The 12,597-nt window shown below is 36.9% G+C and overlaps 3 protein-coding genes across 4 annotated transcripts; 2 read left to right on the top strand and 1 right to left on the bottom strand.

The window, feature by feature from the left end:
• On the top strand, positions 3,122-5,831 carry LOC104713862 (leucine aminopeptidase 1). The gene is made up of 10 exons (XM_010431079.2): positions 3,122-3,278; positions 3,418-3,820; positions 3,907-4,101; positions 4,191-4,416; positions 4,505-4,631; positions 4,713-4,808; positions 4,896-4,973; positions 5,067-5,127; positions 5,221-5,408; positions 5,512-5,831. The coding sequence occupies exons 1-10, from the start codon at positions 3,228-3,230 to the stop codon at positions 5,641-5,643; spliced, it is 1,557 nt and encodes a 518-aa protein (XP_010429381.1). The 5' UTR covers positions 3,122-3,227; the 3' UTR covers positions 5,644-5,831.
• Positions 5,914-7,419, top strand: LOC104713863 (short-chain dehydrogenase/reductase 2b). Of its 2 annotated transcripts, none has more exons than XM_010431082.1 (5): positions 5,914-6,074; positions 6,158-6,413; positions 6,521-6,586; positions 6,664-6,834; positions 6,929-7,419. In XM_010431082.1, the coding sequence occupies exons 1-5, from the start codon at positions 6,055-6,057 to the stop codon at positions 7,307-7,309; spliced, it is 894 nt and encodes a 297-aa protein (XP_010429384.1). In that variant the 5' UTR covers positions 5,914-6,054; the 3' UTR covers positions 7,310-7,419. The 2 variants fall into 2 exon arrangements, with proteins under 2 accessions (XP_010429384.1, XP_010429382.1); XM_010431080.1 differs by having other exon boundaries at positions 6,143-6,413.
• Positions 7,311-9,271, bottom strand: LOC104713864 (cytochrome P450 71B6-like). Its single transcript, XM_010431083.1, has 2 exons — positions 8,320-9,271; positions 7,311-8,052 (listed from the first exon to the last, which is right to left on the bottom strand). The coding sequence occupies exons 1-2, from the start codon at positions 9,226-9,228 to the stop codon at positions 7,447-7,449; spliced, it is 1,515 nt and encodes a 504-aa protein (XP_010429385.1). The 5' UTR covers positions 9,229-9,271; the 3' UTR covers positions 7,311-7,446.

The following is a 12,597-nucleotide window of genomic DNA, read 5'->3' as shown; positions in this document are numbered from 1 at the left end:
CTATTGTTTTTTTTTTGTATCAAATGTATAATTTATTCATAAAAAAAGGACCATGGCTACAATATATGCATTCTTTAGCTGAGATTTTTAATGACATCAAAACACATTAGAGTTTTAAAAGAAGAAAATAGAGTTGAAATTGAGGGAGTTTAGTGGCCAAGAATGCAGCAGATCACGCCCTTATCCTAAACCATTCACGTAGGCCATCCTCAAACTTTCCCTGACATTGCAGCGTCGATAGGCTCCAAATTGGCGAATAATTGACAAAAGAAGTGAGAGAAAGAAAAAAAACCAGTAATTGGTATTATGTAGCGCACCGTGAATTATTCATAGAGCCTTTTGAAAATACTAGGATGGTTAAAATTGAGTTCGATGTGCCATATGTAGATACATACGATGAATGGCAATATATTAAGGGCAATTTCCTACTTCCAAGGAACATCTCCTACAAGCATCCAATATTCCTCTTTATTCTTGGTACATTGTGATATAGTCCGATGAGCTATTAAGACAATTCAGAACCACATATTACCCTTCATTGTCATGCATCTTTGAGTGTTTGGTCCTACAATCCGACATTCCGATCAATCAAAACCAGCAATTAATTGTAGAAGTGACAAAATTAGAAAAGGAGTGTCCACTTGAAAGCGGAATGACATGGAATCCCGTGAAATATAATTAAAGCTCAACGCTTCCATTCCCGAATAAGTATAAAGTCTAAATTAAAACCTCTTTATGATTTAGTCTTACAAAAAAAAAAAGAGTCAAAATAAATAAAAGTGATCAATGTATAGAGCTTCTATTTCGTTTCGTCCACTAAGTCCAATGAAATCAATCAATCGAGGCATATCTTTCAGACTCATTCATCGTTTAATTATTGAGCATTAGTGAATGGTTTAGGAAGTATTGAAGAAGACATAATATTTCAAATGGTTAACAAATAAAAAAAAGTGCCACTATTATCATAAAAAAAAGTGCCACTATTCGTATTTCCCTAGCATAACTTCGTGTACTATTTTTTTTCGTGTACATTCTCATACTTGCAAGTTGTAAATACGTTCTCTTGTGGTCTTCATATTTTAAATATTTTAGTTGGGCCAATTTTTGGTATTGTTGGGCCGAGTTAAATTCCAAACCTTACTCGCATATGCGAGAAATGTGTTACCCTTACTCGCATATTCATTAATAATTCATGCTTATATTTTTTTTTCCTGTAGACGCATAATAACATTTTGTTCCAAAACAAAAGTATCCGTTTACAAATCAGGAAAAAATCATATATATATATAACTTATGATTTTCAAAACCCAAAATGGACAACCCGAACCAGAAACTGAATCCTAAGACTGTTGGAGGACAAGTGGATATCAATTAAAGCTTTCAAAGTTAGATATTATAAGTATTAACTTGATTTTATGTTCTTATTTTCCTTTTCTTTCTATTGTTCTTTCAGCCATGTAGGTTGGTTTATCTTTGATTATTTAAAACTTGCCTCCAGGATTTAGATGGCGTAGAAGATTGTCCATCCATAAGTCGACATCTCTGATTTTTAATATTATGCGCTTAGCTTTGTAGAATATATACATAGTAAAACGTTAATAAAAAATCGATGTTCCAATTATATCTGTTCGTTGACAAAAAAAAAGTTAGAAAAATAGTGGTATTGATTAGGCTAAGCATCCAAATATTTTTAACTAGCAATAAAGGAAAAGAGGATAACACAAGAGAAAAGTAAACTAATCCTCAAGGTATCAATCGACAATATTTGTGGTTGTTCTTTCCAAAAAAAAAAAGTTGGTGTACTTATATTGGTAATTTCCCCGTTTTCTTAATGTTTTAATGGGGAGTTAATTTGTTTTATAGTTAATACTTAAAACTAATTAAAGACCGATCACTATGTCTCTCATCTTACCATACTCAAACTCAATCTCTATGGAAAGAGTTCGCTAGATTTCAAACTACATCGTATACTATTCAACATTTGGTAGCTGAGAAATAAATGAATATTGTTATTGTCTACTTTCTAACCAAGAACTGAAACAAAAAGCTGTTAGACTACCTTTCTATCAGCCTTTCAAGTTTCTCATCCGATCCATACATGTCCAATATTATCCTAATGAAGCCTGATCAGCTTCAAACTAATTCTTCTTGCAAATTAGAATGCTAAAGATTCTTAATATAAGATAGACTAGTTAATTTGCATATTTTGTGGTCGTGTTGTTCATGTTATCGATCAAAGCTACAAGAAAGATGGATAGATTTAGCAAATTGTGTCATTCCTCAGCACCAACCTTGAGTCCTTTTGGCTTGATCCCAACTCTGGAGTTTCACTCTATCTCAGATTCTAATTATATTTCTTCCCCATCAACCGTTTGCCAAATATCTAGTCTACAAATAGCTAGAGAAACCATATCTCACACCCTAGATGGAAGAGTACTATATATTAAGGCCTAACAACAGAAGAAACACGGAACACAAAGACCTTTTGACACCAATATCCCACCGGTGATCCTACTGACACAAACACAAACTCTTGAGAAGAGTTCTACTGGTCAGCTCATGACTCAACCAAATGTGTGTCTCATGGACTTTATTGTAGAAAGTAAAGAAACTGTTTGGAACCCACCTCAAACAATCTTTAAGCCAATGATAAAAGGTATACGAGAACAAAACATGAAGCAAAAACTCTCAAGTAGCATGGCATCTCCACTACACCTTTTACCACCGTCAAAATAATTAAATGCCAAGTGAATTAAGGAAGACAACTACACTTGATAAAAAGTTACCACACATTTTTCATTTTTCATACAAATGTTGGAGAAAAAAACGACCAACGATTGACGGGAACAATGCCAAAAATCGGAATCGGAAACAACGAGCTCGGTAGTAGAAAAGAAATGAGAACACTTCAACATGATCGAGGCTAAAACTCCTGCACATCCCATGGAGAAAAGTTTGGTAAGGCTGCTGAGAATTGCACCTTCTACTATTTTCTTACAACGATCAACGATGGATGGGTTTACAAAATTCACACACAAAATAAAAATGAATATAAAATGCAACTCACTCAGACACAAATCGCACATGTGTATAAATTACACCTAACAAGTGAACAACACACGATACCATCTATATATATACGCCTTTCAAAGACCGTCACTTTCGATGTTCTCTACTTCGTCTTCCTTCTCCTTAGAGCTCTCTATTGTTCATCAATAGCCATAACCATGGGTCACACTCTCGGCCTCACTCAACCCAACTCCACCGAGCCTCACAAGGTTTGTTTTTGCTTTACTCTGACTGATTTTGAGATGGGTTTTGTATCGATTTCAGTGATCCGTAGATTAGCTTTATTCCTTTGATCAATCGAGTTCAAAGTTTCGATTTTTTTTTTTTTTTTTGATGACGATTCTGCAGATCTCGTTCGCTGCTAAGGAGATCGATGTAATTGAATGGAAAGGAGATGTACTCGTAGTTGGTGTGACTGATAAAGATTTGAGTAAAGACGAGAGCTCAAAGTTTAAAAATCCGATCTTGAACAAGCTCGATGATCACTTGAGTGGACTCTTAGTTCAAGTCTCGTCCGAGGAGGATTTCAACGGTAAACCTGGTCAGTCAACTGTTCTTAGGCTTCCGGGTCTTGGAGCTAAGCGAATCGCTTTGATCGGTCTTGGACAATCTGTTCCATCAGCTTTTCATAGCCTTGGTGATGCTGTAGTTACAGTTTCTAAAGCTTCTCAATCTACTAGTGTCGCTGTTGTGCTTGCTTCAACTGTTTCTGATGAATCTAAGATTAGTTCTGCATCAGCTTTAGCTTCAGGTAACTTTAATTAGTAACAAGATAAGTTTTTGAGTCTTCGTTTATTACGGTTTTGGAACTGATTTTGGGTGTTTGTGTGTCTATAGGCATAGTGCTTGGTTTGTTTGAAGATAGTAGGTATAAGTCTGAATCAAAGAAACCATCTTTGAAGTCTGTTGATATCATTGGATTTGGAACTGGTCCTGAGCTAGAGAAGAAGCTGAAGTATGCTGAGGATGTTTCTTACGGTGTGATTTTCGGGAGAGAACTCACTAACTCTCCTGCCAATGTGCTTACTCCTGGTATGGATGGTCTCAAACACTGTAAAGTCTGTAGTGTTTTATGTTTTGCTGAGTTGTCCTATTCTGATTTTGGTTTTGTATCTTATCAGCTGTACTAGCTGAGGAAGCAGCGAAACTGGCTTCTAGTTATAGTGATGTCTTCACTGCAAACATCTTGAACGAAGAGCAATGCAAAGAGTTGAAGATGGGCTCTTATCTAGCTGTTGCTGCTGCGTCTGCTAATCCCCCTCATTTCATCCACCTTGTCTATAAACCTCCGAGTGGCTCTGTTAAGACCAAACTTGCTCTTGTCGGAAAAGGATTGACCTTTGACAGGTAATAACCATATCATTACTCATATGTATAATTGTATCTAGTTTCTTGTTATGTTAGTGGTTGTTGATTGAATGTCTTGTGTTCACAGTGGTGGCTACAACATTAAGACTGGACCTGGCTGCTTAATTGAGCTTATGAAATTAGACATGGGCGGTTCAGCTGCTGTTTTTGGTGCTGCGAAAGCTATTGCTGAGATTAAGCCTCCTGGTGTTGAGGTTAGTTTCTTCCATCAGATTCTTCTGAAAGCTAGAATTGTTTAACACAACTAAACAATTAATTTGTCTTTCCACAACCAGGTTCATTTCATCGTTGCAGCCTGTGAGAATATGATTAGTGGAACCGGAATGAGACCTGGAGATGTAATCACAGCCTCAAATGGAAAGACCATTGAGGTATTTAATCATTTTTTCCTTCCCTCAGGTTTGAGTTTTTGTCTGTTTTCCTATGCCATGCTAATTGTTGGTGAACGGTGTGTGTAGGTCAACAACACAGATGCTGAAGGTCGTCTAACACTTGCAGATGCTCTAGTGTATGCTTGTAACCAGGGCGTCGACAAGGTATTGCGTTGCTTTATTTATAAACGAAGCTGAAGGAGCTTGTTTCTGTTAAAATTTATCTTTTCACTTAAACATTTGTGAAATAACTTGCAGATTGTTGACCTCGCTACATTGACTGGGGCCTGTGTTGTTGCTCTTGGACCATCAATGGCAGGTACATAGCTCAATATCCCTGCAGAAAATATCCATCTTTGTCTTGCTTTTGTTCAAAAATTGGCTCATGTTGATGGTTCTTTTTACTTGATAGCTATCTATACACCTAGCGACGAGCTTGCAAAGGAAGTGGTTTCTGCATCAGAGAGAAGTGGAGAGAAGCTGTGGAGGATGCCATTGGAAGATAGCTATTGGGAGATGATGAAGTCTGGAGTTGCGGATATGGTCAACACAGGCGGCCGTGCAGGAGGTTCCATCACCGCAGCGCTCTTCTTGAAACAGGTGAAAACAAAGTCTTTTTAAAGACTAATACATACATGATTTCTGACAAAACGAATTGGTGAAAATTAACTAAACCATCCTCTGTTTTGGCGGTATATGTCAGTTTGTGAGCGAGAAGGTTCAATGGATGCATATAGACATGGCTGGACCGGTGTGGAGCGAGAAGAAGAAGTCCGGGACAGGGTTTGGTGTTGCGACGCTTGTCGAATGGGTGCAGAAGAATTCATCTTCGTGAATGAAACCTAGAGAGAAAGAGAGACCGTAGAGTTTTTCGGGTGTTGAAGTGATTGCTGGTTTTTTAATAAAGGTCTCAAAGGTTGCGGTGATTTTAGATGTTCTTACTTGGTTCTGAACAGTAAAAATCTTAAAAAATTGAATAAAGGGGTTCTCAGCGTTGTGTCGTGCAAATACTATCTTTCTACTTTTGAAGTCGTCAACATTGGTCCAATATTTATAGAAATCATATATGGGTCACCAAATTTATAGAAACCAAAACCAAAACAGTTGCGAATTCTGTTTTTGGGCCACTCACTCTTCACCTTCCAAGAAACATCAATTTCTGATCTACGTGGCTTCACTGGCTTCCACAAATTTCGTTTGAAACATTTTGTCTGAACTAAAAACCCCAGAAAAACTAGGTTCGCAAATGGCTGAGGAAACACCAAAGTACGACTCAATCTTCACTTAGTTCTTGATTTATAGTTCTGATTTGATTTTTTAAAATTAGATTTTAGTTTTGGGTTATGTAGATATGCTATAGTTACTGGAGGGAATAGAGGAATTGGATTAGAGATATGCAGACAATTAGCAAACAAAGGGATCAGGGTTGTTTTGACATCTAGAGATGATACAAGAGGACTTGAAGCTGTTGAGACATTGAAGAAAGAGGTTGGTGTTTCTGATCATCAAAGCATTGTCTTTCATCAGCTTGATGTCTCTGATCCTGCTAGTGTCACTTCTCTTGCTGAGTTTGTGAAAACCCAATTCGGAAAACTCGATATCTTGGTACGAGTCTGTTCTGATCTTTATTGATTACTCTGTTCTTATTACTCTTGAGTGTAGTGTTTTTTTTTTTGTATAATGTTGACTGATCTTTTGATTGTTTTTTACAGATCAATAATGCAGGGGTTGGTGGTGTAATCACTGATGTTGATGCTTTAAGAGCTGGGACTGGGAAAGTAAGTGTGTTTGTGTTAAAGTTCGATAAATCTTTGTCAAGTTTAAAGCTTTTTTGTTGTTATTTTTTACATTGTAGGAAGGTTTTAAGTGGGAGGAAACTATCACAGAGACGTATGAGCTAGCTGAAGAATGCATCAAGATTAACTATTATGGATCAAAGAGAATGTGTGAGGCGTTTATTCCTCTTTTGCGGCTATCTGATTCTCCAAGAATCGTTAATGTATCATCCTTCATGGGTCAAGTAAAGGTATGTAAAAGTTTGATATCAAGAATCTTAGATGTTAGAAGAGAAGAAACTCTGTTTTACATTACTATTGATGAAATGTTTGTTTAATCATCAGAATGTACTAAACGAATGGGCGAAAGGGATCCTTAGCGACGTAGAGAATCTCACGGAGGAAAGAGTCGATGAAGTGATCAACCAACTTCTCAGTGATATGAAAGAAGATACAGTTAAGATAAAAGATTTGGCTAAAGTCATGTCTGCTTACGTGGTTTCGAAAGCCGGTTTGAATGGTTACACGAGGATCCTGGCGAAGAAACATCCTGAGTTTCGTGTAAACTCGGTTTGTCCTGGATTTGTTAAGACGGATATGAATTTCAAGACTGGTGTGTTGTCTGTGGAAGAAGGAGCATCAAGTCCTGTGAGGTTGGCTTTGCTTCCACATCAAGAATCTCCTTCTGGTTGTTTCTTTGATCGCCACCAAGTTTCAGAGTTCTAAATCTTCGTAATGAGAATTATTATTTAAAAGCTGCTGAACAAATAAAATTATGTGTGTTTGAGGAGCCATAGGCTTCAAAGATTCAAAAAGGGAAACATTATTTATCCTTATTCATTGTGTTTTGCGTTTTAGACACTCTAAAGCTTGCGGTTGATGACACTAACAGGAACAAGGTGAAGAGGATGCTTCCTATGGCTAGTGAGACCAGGTGCTTCTTCAATACTCACTTCCTCTGTCACTTTCCAATCAAAATGGTACAAAAGATTCGCCAATGAGTACTCCACCGTACTCAACCCCACGAACATTGCGGGACAACCTCTGCGTCCGCTCCCAAACGGCAACAGCTCATAACTCGTCCCTTTACTATCCACATTGCTATCCACGAACCTCTCTGGGATAAACTCTTCAGGATCCTTCCATACATCAGGGCTACGTCCAATAGCCCATGCATTGACATGAATACGCGTTCCAGGGTAAATGTCATAACCTTTGATCTTGAATTTGGTCATTGCTTCTCTAGGAATTAGGATTGGACTCGGTGCGTGTAACCTCCAGGTCTCCTTGAGCACCATTTTCATGTATGGTAGACTCTCTAGATCATCGTACGTCACTATACCTTTGTCTCCTACGTGTTCACGAATCTCAGCTTGTACCTTCTTCATCACCCTTGGGTGTCTTGCAAGCTCTGCCATTGTCCAATCCATAGTGATTGCAGATGTGTCTACTCCTGCTACGAACAAATCCTGAAATGAAAACACAATGTGTCCATAGACTCAGTTTCTTCATTTGTATCAAAATATGCCTAATCAAATATTACATTTTTCAAACATTTAAATGTTGTATTTGGATATAGTTTCCATAAGATAAAGTATGCAATTCACATAAAAAAATGATATAAAAGCGTTTGACCCAAAAAAAATGATATAAAAGCCAATTCAATCCTGATTTGGCATCTAAAAGCAAGACACGAACAGAGCTTATGTCTAAAAATCTATATTAAGAAAGCTTACCATAAGAATAGCTCTGATATGTGTATCAGTGATCCTATTAGAACCAAGTTTGGTTTCTTGACTCTGTAACTTGAGCAAGACGTCAATCAAATCCTCACGTTCTTCAGTTTTCTTCTTTTCCCTATGATCAACAATAGCTTTCTGATAAAACGTATCAAGATCTCTAAAACTCTTCCTCCGACTAGATTCAAGCCCATTGATCCGATCCAAGATCCAACCAAACCCGGGGAAAATATCCGCCGCCGCGAATTTTCCGATCACTCTGTTCGCCTCCGTGAACACCTCCATAAACCTCTCGTTGTCCATATCACTCCCGCGAAAACTTAACCCGAAAGCCATCCGACATGTAAAGCTCGCGACGAACTTGATCAGCTTCCCGCTAAGATCAACGGAAGTCCCAGACGCCGCCGAGTCAGACAACGAGTTGATGAGTCGACTCAGCTCCTCGTCTCTAAGGTTCCGGAACGAGTTGGCTCGTTTGACTGAGAAAAGTTCAAGAACACAGAGTTTACGAACTTCTCTGTAGTAATCACCCCATTGAGTAAACCCTAGACCAAGCCCATCGTAGAAAAAGCTCTTGGTGATTGATAGCTTGGGACGAGTGCAACACTCCGAGTCGTGGAGTTTTAAAACTTCCTCGGCCGTCTCCGGAGAGTGCACAACCACCGTACGGACGCTTCCGAGGTAGACGGTGATTACGGGGCCGTATTTGAGAGAGAGATCTCTTAGGGTGCGGTGAGGGAGTGATCCGAGCTGGTGGATGTTTCCTAAGATAGGTAATCTTGGTGGACATGGTGGAAGATTTTTAGGGGAGCGACGAAGAAGGAAGATGATAAGAAGTGGAGGAAGTAACAGTAGAAGAAGCCATGGAAGCAACTCAGTGGAGATAGGGAAGGAGAGAAACGACATCTGTTTTCGTTGTTGTTATCGTCTTTTTTAATTTTGTTTTGGTACGTGTATGAGTGACCATACCATATATAATAGAGAAAAGTGACGTTTGTCGACAAAAAAAAATCATATATGTGACGTTTTATTAAATTAAGTTTTTTGTTTGTAAGAACTTTTCGACCACATGCTGACATTTTTGACGTTTACTTTCTAGGATACATGATTGACCAAAGGAACGGTCATTGTAGGAAATCTTGAACCAAAGTGTGTATATTAATCACCGGAGTTTGTATAGTATGGACTAGTCTCCGGAGCATGCGTAACGCTACTGTATACAATACATATTTCTATTTTAAATAGTCAAGTCAAGTATGATTGAATATTTTTAATCTATGTAAGAAGATTCAAATCTTGACTTTGTAATCCTAAATTGAGTATTTCAACCATTGAACCACTATGAATTAGTTGTTATTGTAATTATATGCAATAAAAATCCTAATAAGTTTAGATAATACATTTCATGTTCTTTATGCTCATCTCTGAAAATTAATTTTTATCATCCTTTTGCGCTATGTCGTTGATACAACTTTTTAACTTGGATAAATAATCTCATATAGTAAATACGGATAAGAATGTGGTATTTTAAAAGGTGTAAATATCACAAGTGCGAATTTAACAATTGCAAATTTGCAATATATCAAGGTTTCAGTTTTCAATTTTTAGCCCCCAATTAGTCTCAGTAACTATTGCATGTTTTGGACTGGATTGCCCATTTATACACAATATTCTATAATATGTGCATTGCAAAGATGATGACAGCAAAATATACTTTTTTGGTAGAACTTTTCGAAACGTAGGAGGATCCATGTTCTGAGCCAAACGGGGAAAAGAACTAAGTAGCTATCGAACACGTTTAGAACTACAATGAAATAAAATGTTTGGTGTAATGTATTAGCGTTATAAACGTGATGACGATTCCGTCCCAAGTAGGTAGAGTTTTCTTCTCTATTTTAGTTTTCTAGAAAAGTTAACAACATATAGAAGAGACAGAGTTCGCCCTAGCCGTTTTCTCTCTGGCACAACCATCAAGATATCTCTTCCCGGCGACGCCGAGTCGGATCGATCATAACAGTCAAATCCTCAACCTCACAAGCAGACAAGCTGGTGGATCTAGCCTTGCAAGGTGGTCCTTGCTGATTCACACGCCGACTCGGCACCGCTGGGTCACCGTTTCTTCATCTCCGCTGCTCCTCTGTTCTCTATACTCTGTTTGGTTCTATTCTCAGCTTCATCGGAGAACCCTTGAGTCTCCAGATCTCAGACAGTGGTTCTATACTCTGTTTGGTTCTATTCAAGACAGTGGTCACCCTCCTTTCCTTTGACTTGTTCAAGGAAATAACGTTGATATGCCTTGATCTTACAAGCTCCAAACTGCTACCTAGCTTTTGGTCCATAGCTCTCAAGTCCCTAATATCTCTTGCGCTTATCTATCTTTACTGCTTTGTTGTTTTAAACATTGAGGATTGCATTGCTATGCCCTCTTTTCTACTTTGTATGTTACTCTTCCCTAGTGAATGATAACATCTGTTTGTCCAAAAAAAAAAAGTTAACAACATATATGGTTGAATTCAATCAACTTGCTTTGATTTTTAACATTTTAAGGTAGATGGATGGGTAGAGGAAAAATCGAAGCAAGTTGGGAGCAGAAAACTCCCAACTTTTTTCTCTACCCATCCCTTTAATGAGTATAAATTTTTGACCTTAATGAGTTGATGGGTTAAATAAGTTGATAATTAAATGAGTTCATGAGTCAAATGAGTTTGGTTATAATAGGTTTATGAGTTAACCACTAACCCATCAATTTTTTCATTATCAACCTAATATCATCAACATCATCATACTATCATCATCATCATCATCATCATAATACCAACATCATCATACTACCATCATGTAACTATCATCATCATCAACATTGTCATATTATCATCATCATCATCATCATACCTTCATACATCACCATCATCATATCAACATATATATCAAAGTCAACAACATGATGTCATCATCATCATTTTATATTTTCTCCGCCAAAATCCCAAATCCACAATTTTCTCGCTAAAATTTTGAACTTCTAATTTTCCCGCCAAAATCCCAAACTCGCAATTTTTTCACCGAAACGCAAATCCGCAATTTTCCTGCCAAAATGTAAATCCGCGATTTTTCCGCCAAAAATGCAAACCCGAAAATTTCCCACCAAAAACGTAAACCCGTAATTTTCCCAACAAAATGTAAAAACCCGTAAATTTTTTGTATAAAATGCAATCAGTAAATTTTCCGCCAAAAATGCAAACCCGTAATTTTTTCGCCAAAACGCAAACACATAAATTTCCTGCCAAAAAAGCGAACCTGTAATTTTTTGCCAAAAACGCATAACCCGTAATTTTTTGCCAAAATCTCAAACCCACAATTTTCCCGCCAAAAATGCAAAACCTGATTTTTCCTCCATAATTTTCCCCTAAAAGTTATGTGATGGTGATAATGATGATGAATGATGATAGTGAAAATGATGATAAAGATTAATTATTATTATTTTATATTGAATATTGAATATTAATTAATTATATTATAGTGGGTTAACCTAATTATTCATCTAACTCATTTAACTAAATGAATTCATGGGTTAATCCAACCTAATTGTTGAATGAGTTAAGTCAACTCATAAATTTATTGGATAATGAGTTGAGTTGGGTTGGATTAACTATTTTGACACTCTTAGTTATAATGTTTCAAATATTAAAAAAATTTCTAACCAGTCTGACAAGAAAATCAGAAATAACATTGATCTTCACCTATATTTTTTGTATAGTATGAAATTCATAAATTCGGTATAACTTTAAAGTTGCAACCTGCACCTGTTCTCTTTAAATAATTTTTTGCAAACATTGATCAGCAAAAACATAAAACAATGAAACTTTATAAAAAAAGATTGAATGTGATATTTCATATGTAATCAAACTAGCAAATATAAAAAATTCATTTAATTGTATTCATGTTCAAATCTAGAGTGTACTTAAGGAAAGTTAGAATAGAAAGTCGCATCAGGTAGAAAATGAAAGACAAATAAAAGAAACTTGGAAGGTTTTTCTTTCCTAACATATCATTTTTATTTTCTTTTAATATATACAACATGTAAGAAAGACAAAATAGCAACACAGCTGACAATTTTGGCAAGCAACGGTGGAGGTTTAATATCTTGAACCCAAATTTAGGGTGGGTGTCGATCGATACCAAGGAAGGTGTCGGTCGACACCACTAAATTGGTGATGGTTCGGTTCATTCCAGAATTATTCAGTTTAACTTGGTTTGGGTTTGGAGAGAAAATTCTAA

Source organism: Camelina sativa, chromosome 9 (assembly GCF_000633955.1).
Source record: "Camelina sativa cultivar DH55 chromosome 9, Cs, whole genome shotgun sequence".
NCBI classification, from domain to species: Eukaryota; Viridiplantae; Streptophyta; class Magnoliopsida; order Brassicales; family Brassicaceae; genus Camelina; species Camelina sativa.
The sequence above is the reverse complement of the archived record's forward strand: the minus strand, read 5'-3'. Positions and strand labels throughout refer to the sequence as shown.